The following is an 18,918-nucleotide window of genomic DNA, read 5'->3' as shown; positions in this document are numbered from 1 at the left end:
GGGAGCGGCCGCCGCGGGGGCGCCCCTTCCGCGCACTGCGGGCCGGGCGCTCCCGGGTCCGCGCGGCCGCAGCGGCAGCCACCCGAGGGGGCCGCTCCCAGGCCTCGTCGACGGTGGGCGGGGCTGGCCTGTGGCCCCGCCCCTCTCACGGCCCTTGAAACCCAGTCGCCAACAGGCTGCAGTCCCAGAAGGGAGCTGCTGTCTGAGGAGGAGGCTGCCTCTCCACTGGCCTCCACGAGAGGCCCTGGGGTCGCGCTGGGCGCCCGAAGGGACCTCCCCAGGGACCCGCCTGCCCCACACCGCCCCGCCCCGCCCGGCGCTCCGCATCAGGTGCCCCAGCCCCAGCCCTACCTGCGGTCTTCAGGCTCCCGGGGCTTCCAGAGGATGCTCGGGCCACCTGCGGTGACCTCGGAGCAGCAGTGAGGTCCTCTCCTCCTGTGCCAGGGGCTCCCCCAGGGGGCCGAGCATGGTGGTTTTCCCTTGGAACCTCCTGGCTTGGGACGTCTGAGAAGATGCCTGCCATGAGGCTGTTCACTTGCTTCCTGCAGCTCCTGGCTGGGCTGGCACTGCCCGCTGTGCCCCCCCAGGTAAGACCTATCCCAGCCCCGGCCTGCCCCCCCCCCCTTATCTTCCCAGCCGCCAGCACTGGGGGCAGGGGCTCTGAAATCACAGACCCACTCCTGGGAGCGGCACCTCCATGGATGTCCACACACTTCCCAGGAGCCAGGCTGGACCACATCTTCTGGGAGAAGACCTCAGGCTGGGCTGTCCCAGACTCAAGCTCCGGGGTCTGTCTTGGCGGGGGCAGGGAAGCCACAGGGAAGGGAGGGAGGTTTCCTGTCTGGCCCCTGGAGCCCTGGTGGCTTTGCTAAAAGCATCTCTCCACTAATCCCAGGCGGGTCCCTGGCCTTGTGGTCAGGGTCGAGGCCCCATGACCAGGCAGGCGCCCCCAGGACCTCTGACCTGGCCTGGTGGAGGGGAAGCCAGCGGAACAGGCCATTGGTGGGGAGGCTGGGCCCTGCCCCCACCAGGGTTCTGGGTGAGCCCAGGGTTCCTGGGTGGGCTGAGGGTGAGACAAGAGGTCCTGCTGTGCCCTCTTTCCCGGGTGGGCAGTCAGAGTTCCTGAGTGCAGGGCCTGGGGAAGCGAACAGGGCCCTTTTCCCAGGAGCTGGGTGAGTCTGGCTGGGAGCCAGCTTGGGCAGTGAAATCCTGACAAAGCCAATGAGATCCCTTCCCACTGCACTGTCCTGCTGCCCCAGGAGTCCCCAGCCCCAACCCAGGAGTGGGTGGGCTGGGCAGTCCTGCAGGGGCGGAAGAGCCCCACTACTGGCCACTGCCTGCCTGCTGCAGGGCTGGCCAGAGGTGTAACGTTACCGGCAGCACCAGCTCATGGCGCCACCCGCTCCAGCCCCTCGGCTCCCACCAGCTGATCACCTCCTCCCGCCCCCCACCCCCACCCCCACCCCGGGGTTTTGGCACCCAGCCAAGGCGGGCTGCACAGGGCCCAGCAGGGCTGGCCTGGGGCTGGGGAGAAGGGAGACCCCTAAGGGTTGCAGGATCTTTGAGCCATAGAAGGCAAGGGTCTGCAAAAGCCTGTAGCCTTCCACCCTATCCAAATGAGGAAACTGAGGCCAGAGAAAAGGGTGGGATCCACGCAGGGTCCGGTGAGATCTTAGTTGCACTGGGAAAGAGGCGGCTCTGAGGGCAGAGCGTGTGCAGCGGGTGGCAAGGAGCTCAGAGGGGCCTCTATGCTCTTGTCAATTCGGCCCCAGAGCACAGAAGCCCAAGGTGGACCCCTCATCTCTGCCCTTTTCTGTCCACAGCAGTGGGCCTTGTCTGCTGGGAATGGCTCATCAGAGGTGGAAGGTAAGCACGCTGGGCTGGGGGTGCACGTGCTCACCAAGCCCGCCCCTCCCAGTCCTCTGCAGAGGATACTAAGGTGCTGGCATGAAGGATGGGTACAGGCTGGTATGAAGTTGGGGAGAGTCTGCAAGCTGGCTGACATCCTAGCTGACAAAGTGGGCAGGGCTTGAGAGATCCTCCTCTTGTGACCCAGGAGCCCAGGGAGGTGTATTCCTGGGCCAGGGTCACCTAGCACGCAGACAGTGAGGCTGGGGCCAGTATATCCAGGGTTTGTTCAGTTGGCTCGGAGCCCCTTCCCAATGTAATGTAAGGAGGCAGATGGGGTCTTGGAGGGCAGTGTAGGCGGTGAGTGCCAGGAGCCATACTAGGGATCCAGGAGCTGGTTGCCGTGGGCAAGCCGTCAAGAGGATTAGGGAGGGGTGAGGGGACCTTCCCAGAAGCCCAGCCCTGGCGGAGCTGCAGGGATCTGACCAGGCCTTTCCATTGATTACAAACAGACAGAACATGAGTCGTGCCCTCCCTGGCCCCTCCGCTCCTCACCCCCGGGGTTGCATCAAGAGGGAATGTTCAAAGGGTGTGTCTTTTGCCAAAGGGACATACGTGCAGAAGGCAGGAGGCCCATGCCAGGCCCCCTGTCTCGCTCCTCCCTCCCAGCCTCTCTGAGACGTGCAGCAAAGCCACACATCGCTACTAAGGCTTCCCCTCGTGCTGTGGGAGAGGGAGCGTGTAGGGACGTGCACACGCACACTCGTGGTAGCCTCTGAGAGCTGGGAACACCCTCCCCCTGGGCCCTGTCTGCCTGGTGGCCAGACTCTCCTGGGCACTGAAAAGCTGGGGGGAGGTAGCAGCCCTTAACTTCACTGACACTCGCCCTGTCACCCTGCTGTGCCCGCTGGCTCTGGCACAATATTATTCTCTTGGGACTTGGGGAGGGACCCATCAGCCGTCTCCACCCCATGACCTTTTTGATGCTTTTAGTGTATTTCAGTAACAGGTACCAAAGAAGTCTGAATTTCCTTTTCCTCGTCTGTAAAATAGGAACATTAGATTACATGATATCCGACGTTCTTTTTCCCAGACCGTGGGATTCTCTGACTCCCACGGAGGAGACACAGGAGTACATATCTCCCGTGGCCAGGGGTGAGGAGGCTTAGAAGTGTCAGTTCATTAGGGCCCCTGCTTGTCGTCCTATCAGCCTAATCAGCCAGGGAGCGTGGACTGTGGCCAGGTGAAACACCATGAGTTTTGGACCCCAGTTACCACAATCTGAAAATGCCATCCTCTCCTGCTAACATCAGACAAGAGACAGAAGGGTCCGTACTTTGCAACCGTAGACGTTGATTTTTGCTACTACTATTCATGGCACTCGTGTTGGGCAGTCCCTCTAATTCTGCGCTGGCCACGAGCTGTGAACTGGGAAGGCATTCATTTTCTCCCCATTTTATAGATGGAGAACCTGAGGCTCAGAGAGGTCCTTGGGACCACCTAAAGCCTCAGACGCGCCCCCGTAGATGTGGCAAAGTCAGGGTGCGTAGCATCGGCCTTCCCCGTGGCTCATGACCGTGCAGGCATGAGCAGCGTGTCCCTTTTCGGCAGGCTGGCTGTGTGCCCTGCCAGTGCCAGGGAGAGGACACCTGCCGAACTCAGGCTGTGGCTGGCGGCTCAGCCCAGCTCTGCGGCCCCTCCCCAGGAGCTTGCTGTCAGGATTAAACACTTCCCTTCCTGTGTCTCCTGCATCCCAGGTCATAGGCAGATGGAACCAGATTGGAGGCTTGCCGCCAGGGCTGGCGAGAGATCGCCGAGAGCCCAGTTGCGGCCCTGGCCGCAGCCTCATGGAACCGCCCAGCCCTGGCCAGGTGACTGACCGAGCGACAGCCTCGAGTTCCTCTCACCCCCACCCCGCCTCCGGAGCAGGTCAGGGGGCCAGAGGAAGTGCTCACAGGAGCAGCTGAGCAGAGCTCTTTCCTGAGGGGCTCAGCCCACATCTGGGAGCGGTCACCACACTCCTGGAGCCAGCCCCTCGCCCACCCCCCCTCACATAGCCCCCTCTGTTTCTCCCACGTGCCCAGACAGTGGCCTCCAGGGACGAATTGCCCTTTTTCCTGGTGGCTGCCAGGTAAACCAGACAAAGCCCGCCTCCTTCTTAGCCACCCCCCCCCACCCCTTCCCTTACACAGTCTGGTCATGTGGCCCATGGAGCCTGGGTCCTGATGACGTAGTCTGCATGGTGGGGTGTGGGGGCGAGGAAAGGAAATCCCTTCTGCCGCCAAGGCCCAGGCAGCTCTGCTTAACCTGGCCGTGGCCCTGGCCGCCCGGCGGGGTGGGAGCCTGTTCGTAGAACGGTAGGGGCTGAGGTGCCCCTTCTCTGCTGCTGTCCCCCTCCCTGATGGCCGGTGCCAGAGCAGGAGACTGAGCTGTCTGTGGCTCTTTGGCAGCCGGCTGTCCCTCTGCTGTTATTTATGTTGTCCACGGCAGAGGTGAAACAGAGTTACATAGTGCTCGTGGATTTTAGACTAAACATGTGCTCATGGAGTTACAATAGGGAGGTGCTCCTCTGACCTTGCACTGCAAAGGCTGGCGCTTACAGGGAGAGGGGCTTGTGTCCCACTTGTGTCCAGGGAGAGTATTCCCGTGGCTGGAGGGGTAGGATCAGGGCAGGCATCTGGTCCCCCTCTTATCCCCGGGCCCAGCCCCTAGTGCTCCCTAAGCAGACAGGGCAGAATGCAGCAGCAGACGCCCAGATAAGCACGGTTTATTGCCTCTGTGGCCGTCTTGGCCAGCTCCACGTGGATACACTGCCTCGGGTATTTTCCACCAGCTTGCAGCCTTTCCCGAGGGCCCCTGCTAGGGCTGAAGTTTATTTTTCCTCTGAGATTACCCTGAGACTCACGGCCTTCCAGGCTCAGTGGAATGGACTTCGGCCCCTTCTGCCTCCTAGGAAAGGCCATGGAAGGAAGTGAGGGGCTGCTAGGAGCGGCCGTTGCTCTAGGGCAGAGGCTGCAGGGTCCCCCAGGTGATCCAGCTTCCCTGTCCTTCCCCATCAGCTGAGGACAACCATCAGGTATAGGGCAGGATGACCCAGAGTTAGAGATGTTTCTCTGCCCACAGTCTCAAGGCTGGGCTGGGTTGCAAGCACAGAATCCCAAACCATGTGTCAGAGCCGAGAGAGACCTTAGCAACCATCTATTCCCAGCCTTCTTGTTTTTCCCCAGCTGAGGAAACTGATATACCCAGAAAGTTTAAGTGACCTCCCCCAGGTCACACAGCCATTATAGGACCAGGACTAGAAGCCAGGTCTCCTAACTCTGGCTACTCACTTTCTGGAAGCCTCTGTTTGGGACCAGGCCCCAGGCCTTCGCCTGAAGGAGCATCTTTTGAGAGATTCCAGATGAGCCGACAAAAGATCCTGGTCACAACCACTAGGATGTGGTGGGGGTCAGGGATGTCCCTGATAATCCTCAGTGAACTGTCATCTAATCAATCAATAATTACCTAGCCTATTTTTACTGGGTGCTTGGGTCCCTGTCCTCATGGAGCCTCGATTTGGTTGTAAAGGAGATAAGAGCCACTAGTGGCCAAGATAAGGTAAAACCTCGGGGCCAAATTATGCTCAAAGGAGGAACATCTGTTCATACTGGGAAAGTTGGAGAAGGCTCCGGAGAGGAGGTGGGATAGTGGGCTTTATTTGGTTAGGAACAGGAAGGGGACAAAGAGCACATCCCAAAGGTGGGAATAATGGTGATACAGCTGAGCTTGATGTGAGGGCTGGTCCCACTGAAATGGAGAGTGATGTGGACAGCGCACGTTGCTGGCCGTGGCCTTGGCTGCCGAGTAGAGGAGCTGGCTCAGAGAGGGGCAGAAAATAAGGACTAAGGGGAGGCTAACCCTCCCTGTGGGACTCTACAAGCCAGTCATGCAGAACTGACTGTTCTCTGCAAATTCCCCAAGATCAAGGAGGCAGTCGATCAAGCCTGAGAAAGGCCCAGAGGGCCTGAGGAGCCCCCAAGACACACGCTCCTCAAAGTTCCAAGGGTGCCACGGCAGATGTGGGTGCCTGCGTTGAGAACAGAGCAGAGAGGCCAGACCCTGAGAAACTCCATTCCACTGTGGTTTCTGTCCGGCAGAGGAGCAAGGGGTCCAGCAGTCCTCCCAGAGGCATCATGTCAGGAGTTCAGAGCACAGAGCTCATACAGGCTGGGGGCTTCCTGGAGGAGGGAGTGCGGGCTGAACCTGGAAGGCCCTGCGGGGCTTGGGGAGCTGGCACTGGGCCTTTGAGGGGCAGGCTCCTCCTGACTTGACCCAGCTGTCTGTGCCTCCTTGTAGTGGTGCCCTTCCAGGAAGTGTGGGGCCGCAGCTACTGCCGGGCACTAGAGAGGCTGGTGGACATCGTGTCGGAGTACCCCAGTGAGGTGCAGCACATGTTCAGCCCCTCCTGCATCTCCCTGCTGCGCTGCACCGGCTGCTGTGGTGATGAGAACCTGCACTGCGTGCCCGTAGAGACGGTCAATGTCACCATGCAGGTAGGGAGGGGAGGAGAGCAGGCCAAGGTCCCGGGACCAGAACTGACTCCGAGGCCCCGGCACTCCCCACCCCAGTACAGTGCTCCCCCCTTCCCGAGCCCCGTCCCAGCTTGGAGCCCACTCCAAGGGCTCTAGCCTGGTCCTACCCCATGACCCAAGGACGTCTGGTGGAGTTTGGAAAGGAAACCTGTTCAGATGCAAGCAGTCCTCGTGTGTACCAGGGGCATTCGGTGCCCTGAGCTTTGCGTGTGTGCACATGGGCACGCGTACACACACACACACACACACACACACACACACACACACACACACCTTGTTTATTAAGCACTTGCTAGTAAGGCCAAGCCCTGTGCTAGGTGCTCCTAAATGTTACTTCTGTTACGTCAACACGCGATCCTTCAAGGCAAGTGTTATTTACATTTCACAGATGAAGGGCTTGAGGTTCAGAGCTGGCATTTCACTGGCTCAGCAGGTAGAAGAACCAAGACTGTACGTAGGTCGCTCCGACTCCACAGCAGAGTCTCCCTTCCTACACTATTGCCATGCTGGTGGCCCCGGGGAAGGAGGGACAGGGGCCTCCCTCAGATCCACATGCAGGTGGGAGGGCTGTTTGCCCCCGACTCAAAGCACAATGAGAGTATGTGATCCCAAGGCTGGTGGCAAACAAGGAGTCAGGTCCCGCTCCCGGGGAGGGGGTGGAGAGACTATTGGAAACCCAGGGGCCATCCTCCAATCCCGGCCTTAAACCTTTCTCTCCTGGAAGCTCCTGAAGATCCACTCTGAGGACCGGCCCTCCTACGTGGAGCTGACATTCTCTCAGCACGTCCGTTGCGAGTGCAGGTAGGTCCTCGGGGAGCGGCAGGGACAGGCCCTTCTCATTTGGGAGCCTCAGCCCAGTGGCTGCCCATCCCTCCTGCGCTGTCTTCCTGGCTGAGGGAGACGAAGGAAATAAGGGACCAGTAGCAGCTGCCTTTTATGCTCCACATCAGCCAGTTTTGCCCGGGGAAGTGGTCCCATCAGCTGGAACACAGTTGCCTGAGAAGCCACAGGGGCAGAGGAAGCCAGGGTCCGTCCCAGACTTGGAGGGGCTGGGGGTGCGCTCTCCCCCTCCCTGAGGTGGGAGGGGGCCGCCACAGCCCTGGAAGACGTGCCTGGGGCTAAGACATTGCTAGCCTGGACTTAGTCCTAGGCCAGGCTGGCGCCCAGGGAAGGGGCGACTGGACTGAGGGGCACAGAGAGGGATACGCTCTGGCAGGAGAAAAGTGGCAGAAAGAAGGAGTCAGTGGCTTTCTTTAAAGCCAACCTCCGCCTGGCAGAGCCTCTAACCAGCAGTCTTGCTGCCTTTGCCCAGAGCACCCTGAACATTAGTTACCAGGGGCAGCAGGCCTGGCACTTTAACCAGGCTCAGGGAGGAGAGAAATGGGCTGGAACCCATTCTCCTGGTGCCCTGGGCCATACATAGATGGAGGCACCAGACTAGAGGTCCCGAGCCCTGACCTGAGGCCAGAAGACAGGGGGAGAGGCACCATTTATTGTGTGCACCTCTTTTGTGCCCCACACTAGGCACTTGAATGTTTTCTCATTCATTCAACAAACATTTATTGAGTGCCTGCTGTATGCCAGGCACTGCCCTAGATGCTTGGGATACAGTGGTGAGCAAGACAGACAAGGTCCCTCCTCTCATAACAACCCTAGGAGGCAGGTACTATTGTCATCCCCATTTTACAAATGAGGTAAACTGAGGCTAGTCAGGGAACCCCAGCCTATATAATCCCTAAGCCTTCCATTTCTCATGCTGCCTCTCATGGCCATAACCACATTCTTCAGGAGCCTCACTGCTGCCCTGGGCTGGGCCCTGCCTCCTGTCCAGGACTCGGGCCACCCCTTTTGGACCAGAGCCCAGGCTCTAGGCCCTCTTCACTCTACCTCTATTGGAGGCCCTGCTTCACTCCATTTCCTCCTTTCCGTCCTGGCCAGGGCTTAGTCATGTAACAATAGCTCAGTAATGAACCCTTCTGGGCACAGTGCCAGATGGTGACATTTCACCTTCTACGTCACCTCTGCCCTCACAGCCACTCTTTTGGGGCAGGCAGACCGAGGAGACGAAGGCTCACAGACCGTCTCTGACTGGCCCAAGATGGCAGAGACATGACCAGGCAGTCCCTGGTACCAGGATGCCCTGGTACCCTGCACTGGCTCCTAAGGATGACAGCCAGCCTGGGGCAGCATTGCCCCGGCCCCAAAGCCGACTGTTACCATACTGCCCACGCCCCCACCCCTGTTCCCAGGAAAGACGGAGGCCCTGTTCCCTTCCAGTGGGTTGGGCAACAGGGACACCTTTCTTCTCACTTCTGGGCGAACAGCCACAGCCCTGGAGGCAGAACTAGGACATGCCTGGTGACTGTGGGGCTCGTGCTCACCTCCCTTAGCGTCACCCCCTCACGCACTCCCCCTGCTGTCACCCGCAGTGTCATACATCCCCAGGGTGGGGGTGGCCGTTGTGCCCCAACAGGCATCCTGAGCTGGTGGCAACCATCCTCCAGTCCATGGCTTTGCCCCTCATTCGCTGTCCTTGTAGAAACTCCCAGCATGCACTCTGGGAGGAAGGGCAGGTACCAGGGAAGGAACTGAACAGAGAAAATCAGCAGAGAACAAACCCGCAAGTCCACAGACTTGATGCCAAGAGGCTGAGGAGTGCACAAGGCTGTGGGAAGGGGCCCAAGAGGAGGTTCCTAATTCTAGCGGTGGGGTCACAAGAGCTTTGAGTGGAAGCTGACGTCCAGAGGCCTCTGGCCGTCCCTCCCTCACTGGCTCCATTCTGCCCCCTGGTGGTCTCAACACTAACTGCAGGACCAGGGCTGGATGTCTGAGAGGTGCCTGGGTGGCGGGGAGCCCCCTACTTACTGGCTTCCTGATTGTCCCCTGGTCTCTCTGTCTGTTTTCCCAGGCCTCTGCGGGAGAAGATGAAGCCAGAAAGGTAAGTGGCCTGGCTGGGGCTCCGGGCTATTCTCGGGCCTGCCAGCCTCTGTCCTAGCATGGGGGCCCCCAGCCACTTTGTCTTGACGCTTTTGGCTTATTGCAGGAGGAGACCCAAGGGCAGGGGGAAGAGGAAGAGAGAGAAGCAGAGACCCAGAGACTGCCACCTGTGAGTGCGCGGAGGGGGGGACCAGGGATGGCAAGGAGTCTGGGCCAGAGGGGGCCCCTGCCCTGCCAGCAGGGATCAGTGGTCGGGAAGGGGAAAGGCAAGGCCAGGGCAGTCTTGGGGCAGAACAGGCAAGTGTCTCCTAGGGAATCTAGGGCCCAGGAAGCATCAGGGGAACTTGGTTCTTCATCAGGCTTAGCCCTGAGTCTCTTCATGGCCTTTAGCAAGTCACGTGACCTCTCTGACCCTCATTTTCCTCTGTGTGTAGAAGGAGGAGAACATGCAGTCATTCTACACGCATCTCCCAAGCACTTACTGTGTACGAGGTACCTCCATGAACAAACCAACATGATTCTTGCTCCTATAGTGCTTCCATTCTAGTGAAAAATATTCTCACAACTGAAAACACATCTGGGGCTACTTCCTAGTGGCCCTGTGAAGACAGGGGTACTGGGGATGCCGGTCTCCTGAATGTGTGCAGCCCTCGCTTCCCCCTTGGGCCCAGGCATGGACTTGGGGAAAGAGCCGGCAGTGTGGTCCATGTGCACCGCCCCCGCCCCCAGCCCCTGCCCGGCAGCCCCACATAGAAAGTGTCCCGTTCCTCCATCTGCCTGGACAGTGGTCCTCAAACATCTCATTTGGGAATCTCCTGAGAGAATTTCAAAAGCCCACGTTCTCCCTCGCTTCTTTTTAAGTTGACATTGAACTTGAAAAATTAGAAGTTCATCAAAAGTATAAATAGGTACATAGGATATCGTTTCTGGCATGGTATAAATATTAATGTTTTAATAAAGTCATTATAGAATTCTTTGGGTACACCCTATAGAATCAGCCACCCTAAGAGTTCCCATCACGCACTTAAAAACAAATGTGAACGCTTTGCTTTAATAGCTGCATGTTTACGTTGCTTCTTTTTAACTTGAACCTGTGTTTCCATTCTGCTTCCCCCATAGAATTTCAGCCCAATTTTTTTGTTGTTGTTTTTTTGTTTTTTTAATGTTAATTTATTTTTGAGAGAGAGAGAGAAAGACAGAGTGTGAGCAGGGGAGGGGCAGAGAGAGAGGGAGACACAGAATCCAAAGCAGGCTCCAGGCTCTGAGCTGTCAGCACAGAGCCCGACGCGGGGCTCGAACTCCCGGAGTGTGAGATCATGACCTGAGCCGAAGTCGGATGCTTAACTGACCGAGCCACCCAGGCGCCCCTAGTTTAATATTTTTTTTAATGTTCAAAAGTCCATTATGTGTCCCCTTGTCACATTTATCTGCCATAACAATGGTGTATAAATTTGAATTGTTTTCATTTTCCTGTGAACAGAAAACTCTAAACTAAGTCCTTTCCTGGAATAAGTTATCACGGTAATTATTGGTAGTACCAGTTGATCCAAACAGCACAGATATGTCATATTTTAATAAATGTTAAACATAAAAGTATAATCAATCTTACAGGGAATGCATCTCAATGAGATGATGGTGGCTACCTCTTTTTAATTAGTTAATGAATCCACTAACAAATGTTACCTCCTGCCAGACTGAGACAGGATTCAGCATTAATTCCATTTTCATTTTTTAATAGAGGGAAAGGTTGAGAAACCATGCTCCCAGAAAGAAGTAAATGGGACTAGATGTCATACAATCATTTGAACTCCTTCCAAGTTATTTGCCAAAAGCCTCAAGGTGATCTGCTAACAAAAATTACTTCTCTTGGCTTATGAGCTGACAGTTCGGTTAAATTGTTCAATTTTGTTGAAAGCGAAGACTTGGAAACCACTTGACTTGCGAAAGCCTTGGTTACCTGGTCATTGGCCATATCTCCTTTTTCAGCACCTACATGGATATCTCAGGTTGTTCTTTTGGTCACTGTCCCCACCCCACTAGTTTTACCCTGGGGCAAAGTACTGAGCTGGATTTGGAAAGGACAAGATGCTTCTTTCCTTCCTAAAGGGAGCGGGGCAGTTGTGACCAAGGTGGTGGGGAAACAGACCTCAGGCAATTTCTCATGCAGTTTTCAGGCAGAGGACGTGTGGAGGCTGAAAACTGATTCTCTTAACACCATCCATACTCACATACCCCTTGGACAATCTTCATGCACATCTAGGGTTGCCCGTACCCCTGTTAGAAGACTGTGGTCCTCGAGTAACCGGAGGCATTATTGCATGAAGCCAGGCTGGGTTCAAAGTTGGCTCTGTCACTGACTAGCTGTGTGACCTCGGGCAAGTTTCTTAACCTTTCTGGGCCTTAGTTGTTTTTTGTTTTTGTTTTGTCTTCTAAAGGGTCATGATAGCAGGGCCTTCCTCATGGGATGTTGTTAAAGGGCAATGAAAGAGGGCTTAGCACAGGGCTGGGCACGTGGGTAAGTGCTTGGTGAAGGGTAACTCCTAGCGTCTTGGCCTCGGTGCAAGCAGAGACCCAGGAGTGCTGCAATCTCCCTGTGCTCCCTGTCCAAGCTTTCCCTCCAGGCCTGTCCCCCCTCCCATAGGAGGGACCCTGCCCTCACAGGGTGCTGATACCCCCTTTCTGTGTTTGGTCTCTGGCAGGTGCGGCAATACTGTTCCCCGGAGGTAACCAGCCCCTCAGAAGAGAGACAACCCCCACCCGGCTCCTGTATTTATTACCGTCACACTCTCAGTTACCTCCCTGCTGACACCTGCCCTCTATTTATTAGCCAATTGTATCCCTGCTGAATGATTTGCTTCCTCCAGGATGAGGGGCAGGGAGGGACAGGACCCTCAGGAATTCAGTGCCTTAAACAGAACGTGAGAGAAAGAAAGAAGGCAGCCACGGACCCATGTGTGTTTCAGCTGCGGGAGAAGCGCGCAGACGCGGCTTTGTGAGGGGCACGCCAGGGCCCGGTGGGCTTCCCCGGAGCAGGAGACAGAATGGGACCTGCCTCCTGTTCCGACCCTGGACCGCGTGGACCAACAGCGCTGGCTTTGGGAGCCCCTCGCCCCCGCAGGAGCGGAGGAGCCTGTTCTGTCGCCCGGGCCCAGGCTGGAGGGGAAGGCACGCCGGGGATGGAGGGGTCCTTCTGCGTCCTCCTCCTCCTCCTCCTCTGGGCAGCAGCTCCGCACCCTGGAGATCCGCCGAGTTCAGCCCCAGAGAACGATGCTTGCCTGGGGGCCTTTGCCACTCCTCGCGCCCTAGTCTGTCCTGACGTCTTGCACCGCTTCGTGCTGGGACATTGTTCTTTACGGTCAAGGCATCACCACCTGCCCCTCTCAGGGACACAAGCAAAGAGGCGGCCCTAGGCCGGACGTGGAGCAAGCCGCCCCTCGGTGGCTGTCCGGCTGCCAAGCCAGATTCTCTTGAATAAAGTATTCTAGTCTGGAGACAGCTTTCCCAGGGGAGTGTGTCTGCCGCAGCAGTGGGCCTCAACGGCAAAAACGTGGAAGCAGGACAGGAAGAGGGAGGCTGCGCTCAGGGCAGCCCTGGGGCCAGCTCCGGCCTCTCCTGCCGCACCCTGGAGTGTCTTCTCCCCCACTGCTTCAGGCAAAACCCTGGGGTCCGCTCCTCCCGTCGCGACGGGTTCCCAAGATGTAATCTTGGCCTCAAAGTTGGGGGCCCTGGCCCCAGCCACCCCGAACACCCTCATCTTCAAGAGCGCACTCCCTTTCCCCTTCCCCCAGGGCCGTCCCACTCTCAGTCCGGTGCTGGCCCCCTGGTCCCTGAGGAATGGGGGCTCCCAGTCTTCTCCCAGCCCTTTGGGACAGACGTCCCGGCTGCAGCATCCCAAGCCTGCTCGGGCTGCTGGCGCGGGCGGGGATTCCCAGATGCTGCCCGATTTCTTCTTCCTTTTACCTCCCATCTTCCTCTGCCTTCTCCTGAACACCTTGGCATGAAACGAGAAAAATTTTCTTTTTTCTTTTTTCAGTCCAAACCACGTACTACCAGATTCCCACCTGCCCGTGACCTGCAAGGCGTGTGTGTGTTTATGGTGTGTGGCGTTGTGGGAGGGGGAATTCCCCACTTCTGTCACTTGAGGTGGCTCAGGACAAAACCACAGGGACCCAGTGGGTAGGGGCCAGCCTCAGGCTTTGGAGGGAAGCCATGGACAGGCCGGTCGGGGTGGGGTGGGGTGGGGTGGAACAGCCCTGCTGAGGCAGCTGCCCTTGGCAGTGTGTTCCCTGAGGCCTGGGCCCCCTGGAGGACAGTCTGGTCAGAATGTGCTTCTGGCATGGTCACGGGGAGGGGGGGGGGGTGCGTTGTGGGCCAGCCTCAGGGGACACACTTTACAGGAGAGATGCACTTCTCTCCTACTTCTCCACTCTTGGGCTGCAGCCATCCTGAGCCACTGCCTTTGACAGACTGAAAACTCAGAAGATCACCCCTTCCCCTTGGCCAGGCCTTTGGCTCCTTGCCAGGGACCCCCCACAGGGCCGCTCACATGGAGTTCAGCTTCCCCATCCCAGTGACCCCTGTAGAGAGCCAGAGACCAGGGAAGCTCCCAGAGGCCGGAAGTGAAAATCTGCATCCGGGGCGGGAGGCTCAGGAACGAGTAGGAAAGGAAGTGGCTGGTCCATTTGACCATACTGGCAGCCCCACAGGTCTTAGAAGGCCCTCTTCATTTGCTCGTTACATGTTTGTAGAGCACCCCCTGTGCTCCTGACACGGTCCGAGGCACCAAGGATTCAGTGGGGACTAACGTGCAAGGACCTGCTCTCGCGGAGCTTATATTTGAGGGGAGAGACCGACTATATGTTGCAAGATATTGGATGGACTTTTCTGTTGCTCAAATTGATGACTAGACTCAGAGCTAAGGAAAAAGGGGTCTTGAGTACGTCACACTCTAAAACGAAGAGAAACAATTTGGGGCTGGACACATCTCCTACAGGATTTACTATGAGATGACTGGTGGCCCCAAACACCACCCAGCACCCCCTTCCTCAGTCTTCACAAGCGGAGGCCAGGGAAGGGGAGGGGGAGAGAGGAGGAGGCGAGGTCCCTGGAGACCTGGGTTGCCGACCCCTTCGCATCTTCTCCCCGGAGCTGGATTTGCTCTGTGCAGATTAGCCCACGTGCTATCTGGATGGCATCTGAGGGGAGTGGAGAACTGAAGGGTGACAGAGGAGAGAGAGGGGCATCCAGCAGGAATTTCCCATGGGCCGGGGGGACATGGTGGGAGGTGAATGGCCCTGAGCTGCCTTACACATGTTCTCCTGAGAGGAAAAGCTGCAGGTAAGGAGACCCCATGGGCTGTGGGCTGTATGGGTGTGGGGTTGGGGCAAGCGCTGAGTGGGGGTGTCAGATATAGAGCTGGAAGGGGAACGCATCAGGGAACAGTGCTGTGGGGTGCCCTGCGGTGTGCCCCACAAGAGAGTTGGCCTCCAGATGCCCATCATGCCAGATGCATTCACCACAGAGAAGACGCGGCCACAGCTAAGCATGCCTTTGCCCCAGTCACTCCTTCCTGACCGCGTGTAAAAGAGGAGAGAGGAGGGGCGCCTGGTTGGCGCAGTCGGTTAAGCGTCCGACTTCAGCCAGGTCACGATCTCGCGGTCCGTGAGTTCGAGCCCCGCGTCAGGCTCTGGGCTGATGGCTCGGAGCCTGGAGCCTGTTTCCGATTCTGTGTCTCCCTCTCTCTCTACCCCTCCCCCGTTCATGCTCTGTCTCTCTCTGTCCCAAAAATAAATAAAAAAAAAAAAAAAAAAAAAAAAAAAAAGAGGAGAGAGGAGCTGTGGAGAGGGCAGGGCAGGTACAAGGGCAGACTGTGCCCATGACCTCCCCATTCCCTTGGGACAAATTCATACCCTGCCTGAGGGAGGAAAATGAGTTGGTTCTTAAATTGGATAGACCAGCCTAGATGGGGCTGGGCCTTTCCTAAATTAAAGTGACAGGAACATTAGAAGATTTCCCTGGGGTGCCTGGGTGACTCAGTCGGTTAAGCGTCTGACTCTTGGTTTTGGCTCAGGTCATGATCTCATGGTTCGTGGGTTTGAGCCCCTCACTGGGCCCCACGCTGACCACACAGAGCCTGGTTGGAATTCTCTTTCTCTCCCTCTCTCTCTCTCTCTCTGCCCCTCCCCTGCTTGTGCTCTCTCTCTCTCTCAAAATAAATAATAAATAAACTTAAAAAAAAAAAAAAAAAGATCTCCCCAAAATGCTATTAAGAGACAGGAAAAGGACGATCAACATAGTTCGTCTAGAAACAATGATAAGGGAAGGAAGCTAGTTTGTTTTATACCCACTGTTTGCTCAATAAGCAAGTTACACATGTAAACAAAAAAAATTAATAAGGAAATGTCTTCTTGCCAAAATGGGGTTCTGGCATATTAGAGATGGCCTCGAATTCTTTGACATTACTTCCCTCAAGAGGTGAGGTCTCTGTTCCCCACCCCCATGAATCTGAGTTGACCTGGGTCTTCTCCCTACGGCAGAAGGGACCCAAAATGTTTCCTTTTGAGCTAACTGGCAGCTTCTACTTTGGTCTCTTGGAAGACTGAGCTGCCACGTGAGAAGTCTAATTATCGTGAGGCCACCATGCTGGAAGGAAGCCCAAGCCAGCCATATAAAGGGAGAGAGAGAGCACGGGAGCAAGAGTGAGAGAGCTCGATCAGTTTCCAGCTGTTCCAGCTCCCAGCCATTACAGCCATCACCCCAGACCCATGGAGCAGAGATGAGAGGTACCCAGTGTCCACTGTTTGATTTCCTGGCCCTCAGAATTGTGAGATACATTCATAATTAATTGTTTGGGGCCAGTTTTGTCATGCAGCAATAGAGGCAAAGTAGAATATAAGGAAAATAAGGAAAGGTGATGAGATTGTGTTTGGAGGAAGCTACTTTATTTATTTATTTATTTATTTATTTTAATGAAATTTATTGTCAGATTGGTTTCCATACAACACCCAGTGCTCATCCCAACAGGTGCCCTCAATACCTATCACCCACCCACCCCGCCCTCCCACCCCCCATAAACCCTCTGTTCTCAGTTTTTAGGAGTTTCTTATGTTTTGGCTCCCTCCCTCTCTAACCATTTTTTTTTCCTTCCCCTCCCCCATGGTCTTCTGTTAAGTTTCTCAGGATCCACATAGGAGTGAAAACATATGGAATCTGTCCTTCTCTGTATGACTTATTTCACTTAGCATCACACTCTCCAGTTCCATCCATGTTGCTACAAAAGGCCATATTTCATTCTTTCTCATTGCCACGTAGTATTCCATTGTGTATGTAAACCACAATTTCTTTATCCATTCATCAGTTGATGGAGGGGGAAGCTACTTTAGAACCAGGAGGTCATGGATGGCCTCTGTGGAGATGACATTTACGGTGAAATCTGAAGGACAAGAAGGAGTTGGTCACGTGAAGATCACAAGTAGGAGCACTCAACCAGAGGACACAGCGTTGCAAAGGCATGGAAGGAATCCCATGACGAGCAAGGAAGGAAGGGTACAAGATGTGATGTCAGGTAGGCAGGGGTCGGGTTATGAAGGGCTTTACAAGACAGGGGGAGGACGCGGAATTCTATTATAATGTGGAGGGAAACCATTGGAGGGTTTCAAGCAGGGGGGTGAAGTGATATTAGGTACATTTTTGAAAGATCCCTCTGCCTCCTGTGTGGAGAATGGACCCTAGGGACACCAGACCAGAGGTATTAGAGCTTGGTCCTAATTATGCATGTGAACTGGCTATCCTGATCATTCATTCGTTCATTCATGAGCATTCTTTGAGGCTACCAGGAGCGGGCATTTTGTAGTAGATACGTGTGTGGGGGGCAAAATATATTACCAAGTGAAAACCTTCCCAGTTTCCTGCTTAATAAGGAAAATCCACTCTGCGAGAAGTAAGGAGGATAAGGAGAGAGGCCTTAGCTGGAGAGGCTGTTGATCTACCTAAGAACTAAGAGAAAGGAGGGAAATAAAAGGGCTCAGGGCTAGATCTAGACAAAGAGCTCTAGATTTTGTTTTGTTTTGTTGTAGATCTCCTGATGACTTAAAGTAATTTGGGAATGAGGGAAGGGCTTGGGAGAGTGCTACAATATTTCCCTCATGTTGAAGGCCCTAATGTTCTTTGAGAGATGCTCACTCAGAGAGACACCAGGCAGAGATGGAGCCCCGTGGAACAGCAGATTAGCCAGGGTTTCAGAGATGGGTAAGACATTGATCTTAAAAACTTAGTCAAAGGAATCAGATATGCGCTATGTGCAGGCAATTAGAATAAATGGAAAGAAGGCCCCGCGGCTTAAGCAAATGCAGATGAAGTGCTACCAAAGAAATCTGAGGTATCTGGGATGATTGGCACATGGGGGAAACCAGGGCCGGCTTTGCAAAGTTGGTGGCACTCCAGCCATGACTTGAGGAAAGGCAAGGTTGAGTGGGGGGAGGTGACCAGGGAAGGCGTTCTAGTGGGAGCGCCCTGCCCCCCTGCCATTAACAAAGAACCTAGAGGTGGACGACCCACCACTGTATAGGGATTTTCAAGTGGTTCAGTTTGGCTGATGCTTGAGGTCTGTCAAACAGAAGAGTGATGGAAAAGGCCAGAAGGTAGCCTGGGCCCTGGATGCCATCCTAGGGAGTCAGGGCTTTGCTAGACAGTGGGAAGCGCTGAAATGTTTTAAGCAGGAGAGTGACATGATTTGGGGATTCCAGGCCTAAAGAAAACTTACAAATAATATACTTCTACCTTCACTTTTTGCAAATGAAGAAGCTGAGGCCTGGGCTTGTCCACAGCCATGAAAGTTAAGTGAGCCAGAATTTAAAAATTTATCAGTGAGTGGGATGGAGGAGAGGAAGAGGGGAGGAGAACTGTGTCTACTCCCAGCCTGAGAAGCAGGCCAGACATCTGCGAGGTGGGCTGGGTGGGTTGACAGAATAGGGCCCCTCCACAAACTCTGGTGGGAAATCAAGGCTCCAGACAGGGCAGTAACAGGACAGGGCCTTGGTGTGGAAAGATGGCTGTCTGTCAGCACCAGAGTCCAGCAGCTGTTTTCCAACAGAAGGCTGACCCTTCCCTTTCCTGAGGGAAGCGTGGAGTGCCCCTCCTCCCCCTGACATTGGCTGTGACGGAGGCAGATGAGGGCCTGGCCCCCGCTAGCCGTCTGTGGGCCCCACCTCAGAGGCCATGGGGCTCCGGGCCAAAAAGATGTATGTTTCTAGTCCCTGAGGTGACTTTGTTACCATGGAGACCACCAGGCAGGCCCGTCAGGCAGGGAGGAGGTTGGGAGCTTCCTCACAGAGTTGGCCACCCCCCCTCCCCGTTCCTCCCACCGAGAGGGTGTTACCTGGGTGATGGGGAAAGGGTGCCACCCTACTGACCTCTCATGGAGGCCCTCTGCGAATCAGGCCTGGTCTCGGTCAGACTCTCGGACTCCCATGCTGCAAGCCTTCCCCTTCTCCTCTCTCCTCTGGGGCCCCTGCCCCACCCACCCCTGCAAGTCAGCCGGGCCACCCATGTGGGCAACTCG

General features: G+C 55.8%; 1 protein-coding gene across 2 annotated transcripts; it reads left to right on the top strand.

Moving 5' to 3' along the window:
• Positions 1-28: 28 nt before the first annotated feature.
• Positions 29-12,850, top strand: PGF (placental growth factor). Of its 2 annotated transcripts, XM_058739695.1 has the most exons (7): positions 29-587; positions 1,824-1,866; positions 6,187-6,383; positions 7,147-7,223; positions 9,331-9,360; positions 9,466-9,528; positions 12,059-12,850. In XM_058739695.1, exons 1-7 carry the CDS (start codon positions 513-515, stop codon positions 12,084-12,086), a joined length of 513 nt encoding a protein of 170 aa, XP_058595678.1. In that variant the 5' UTR covers positions 29-512; the 3' UTR covers positions 12,087-12,850. The 2 variants fall into 2 exon arrangements, with proteins under 2 accessions (XP_058595678.1, XP_058595679.1); XM_058739696.1 differs by lacking the exon at positions 9,466-9,528 and having other exon boundaries at positions 59-587.
• The last annotated feature ends 6,068 nt before the right edge of the window (positions 12,851-18,918 follow it).

Source organism: Neofelis nebulosa, chromosome 7 (genome assembly GCF_028018385.1).
Source record: "Neofelis nebulosa isolate mNeoNeb1 chromosome 7, mNeoNeb1.pri, whole genome shotgun sequence".
Lineage (NCBI taxonomy): Eukaryota > Metazoa > Chordata > Mammalia > Carnivora > Felidae > Neofelis > Neofelis nebulosa.
Note: the sequence above shows the minus strand (reverse complement) of the source record. Positions and strands in the feature narration are given on the sequence as shown.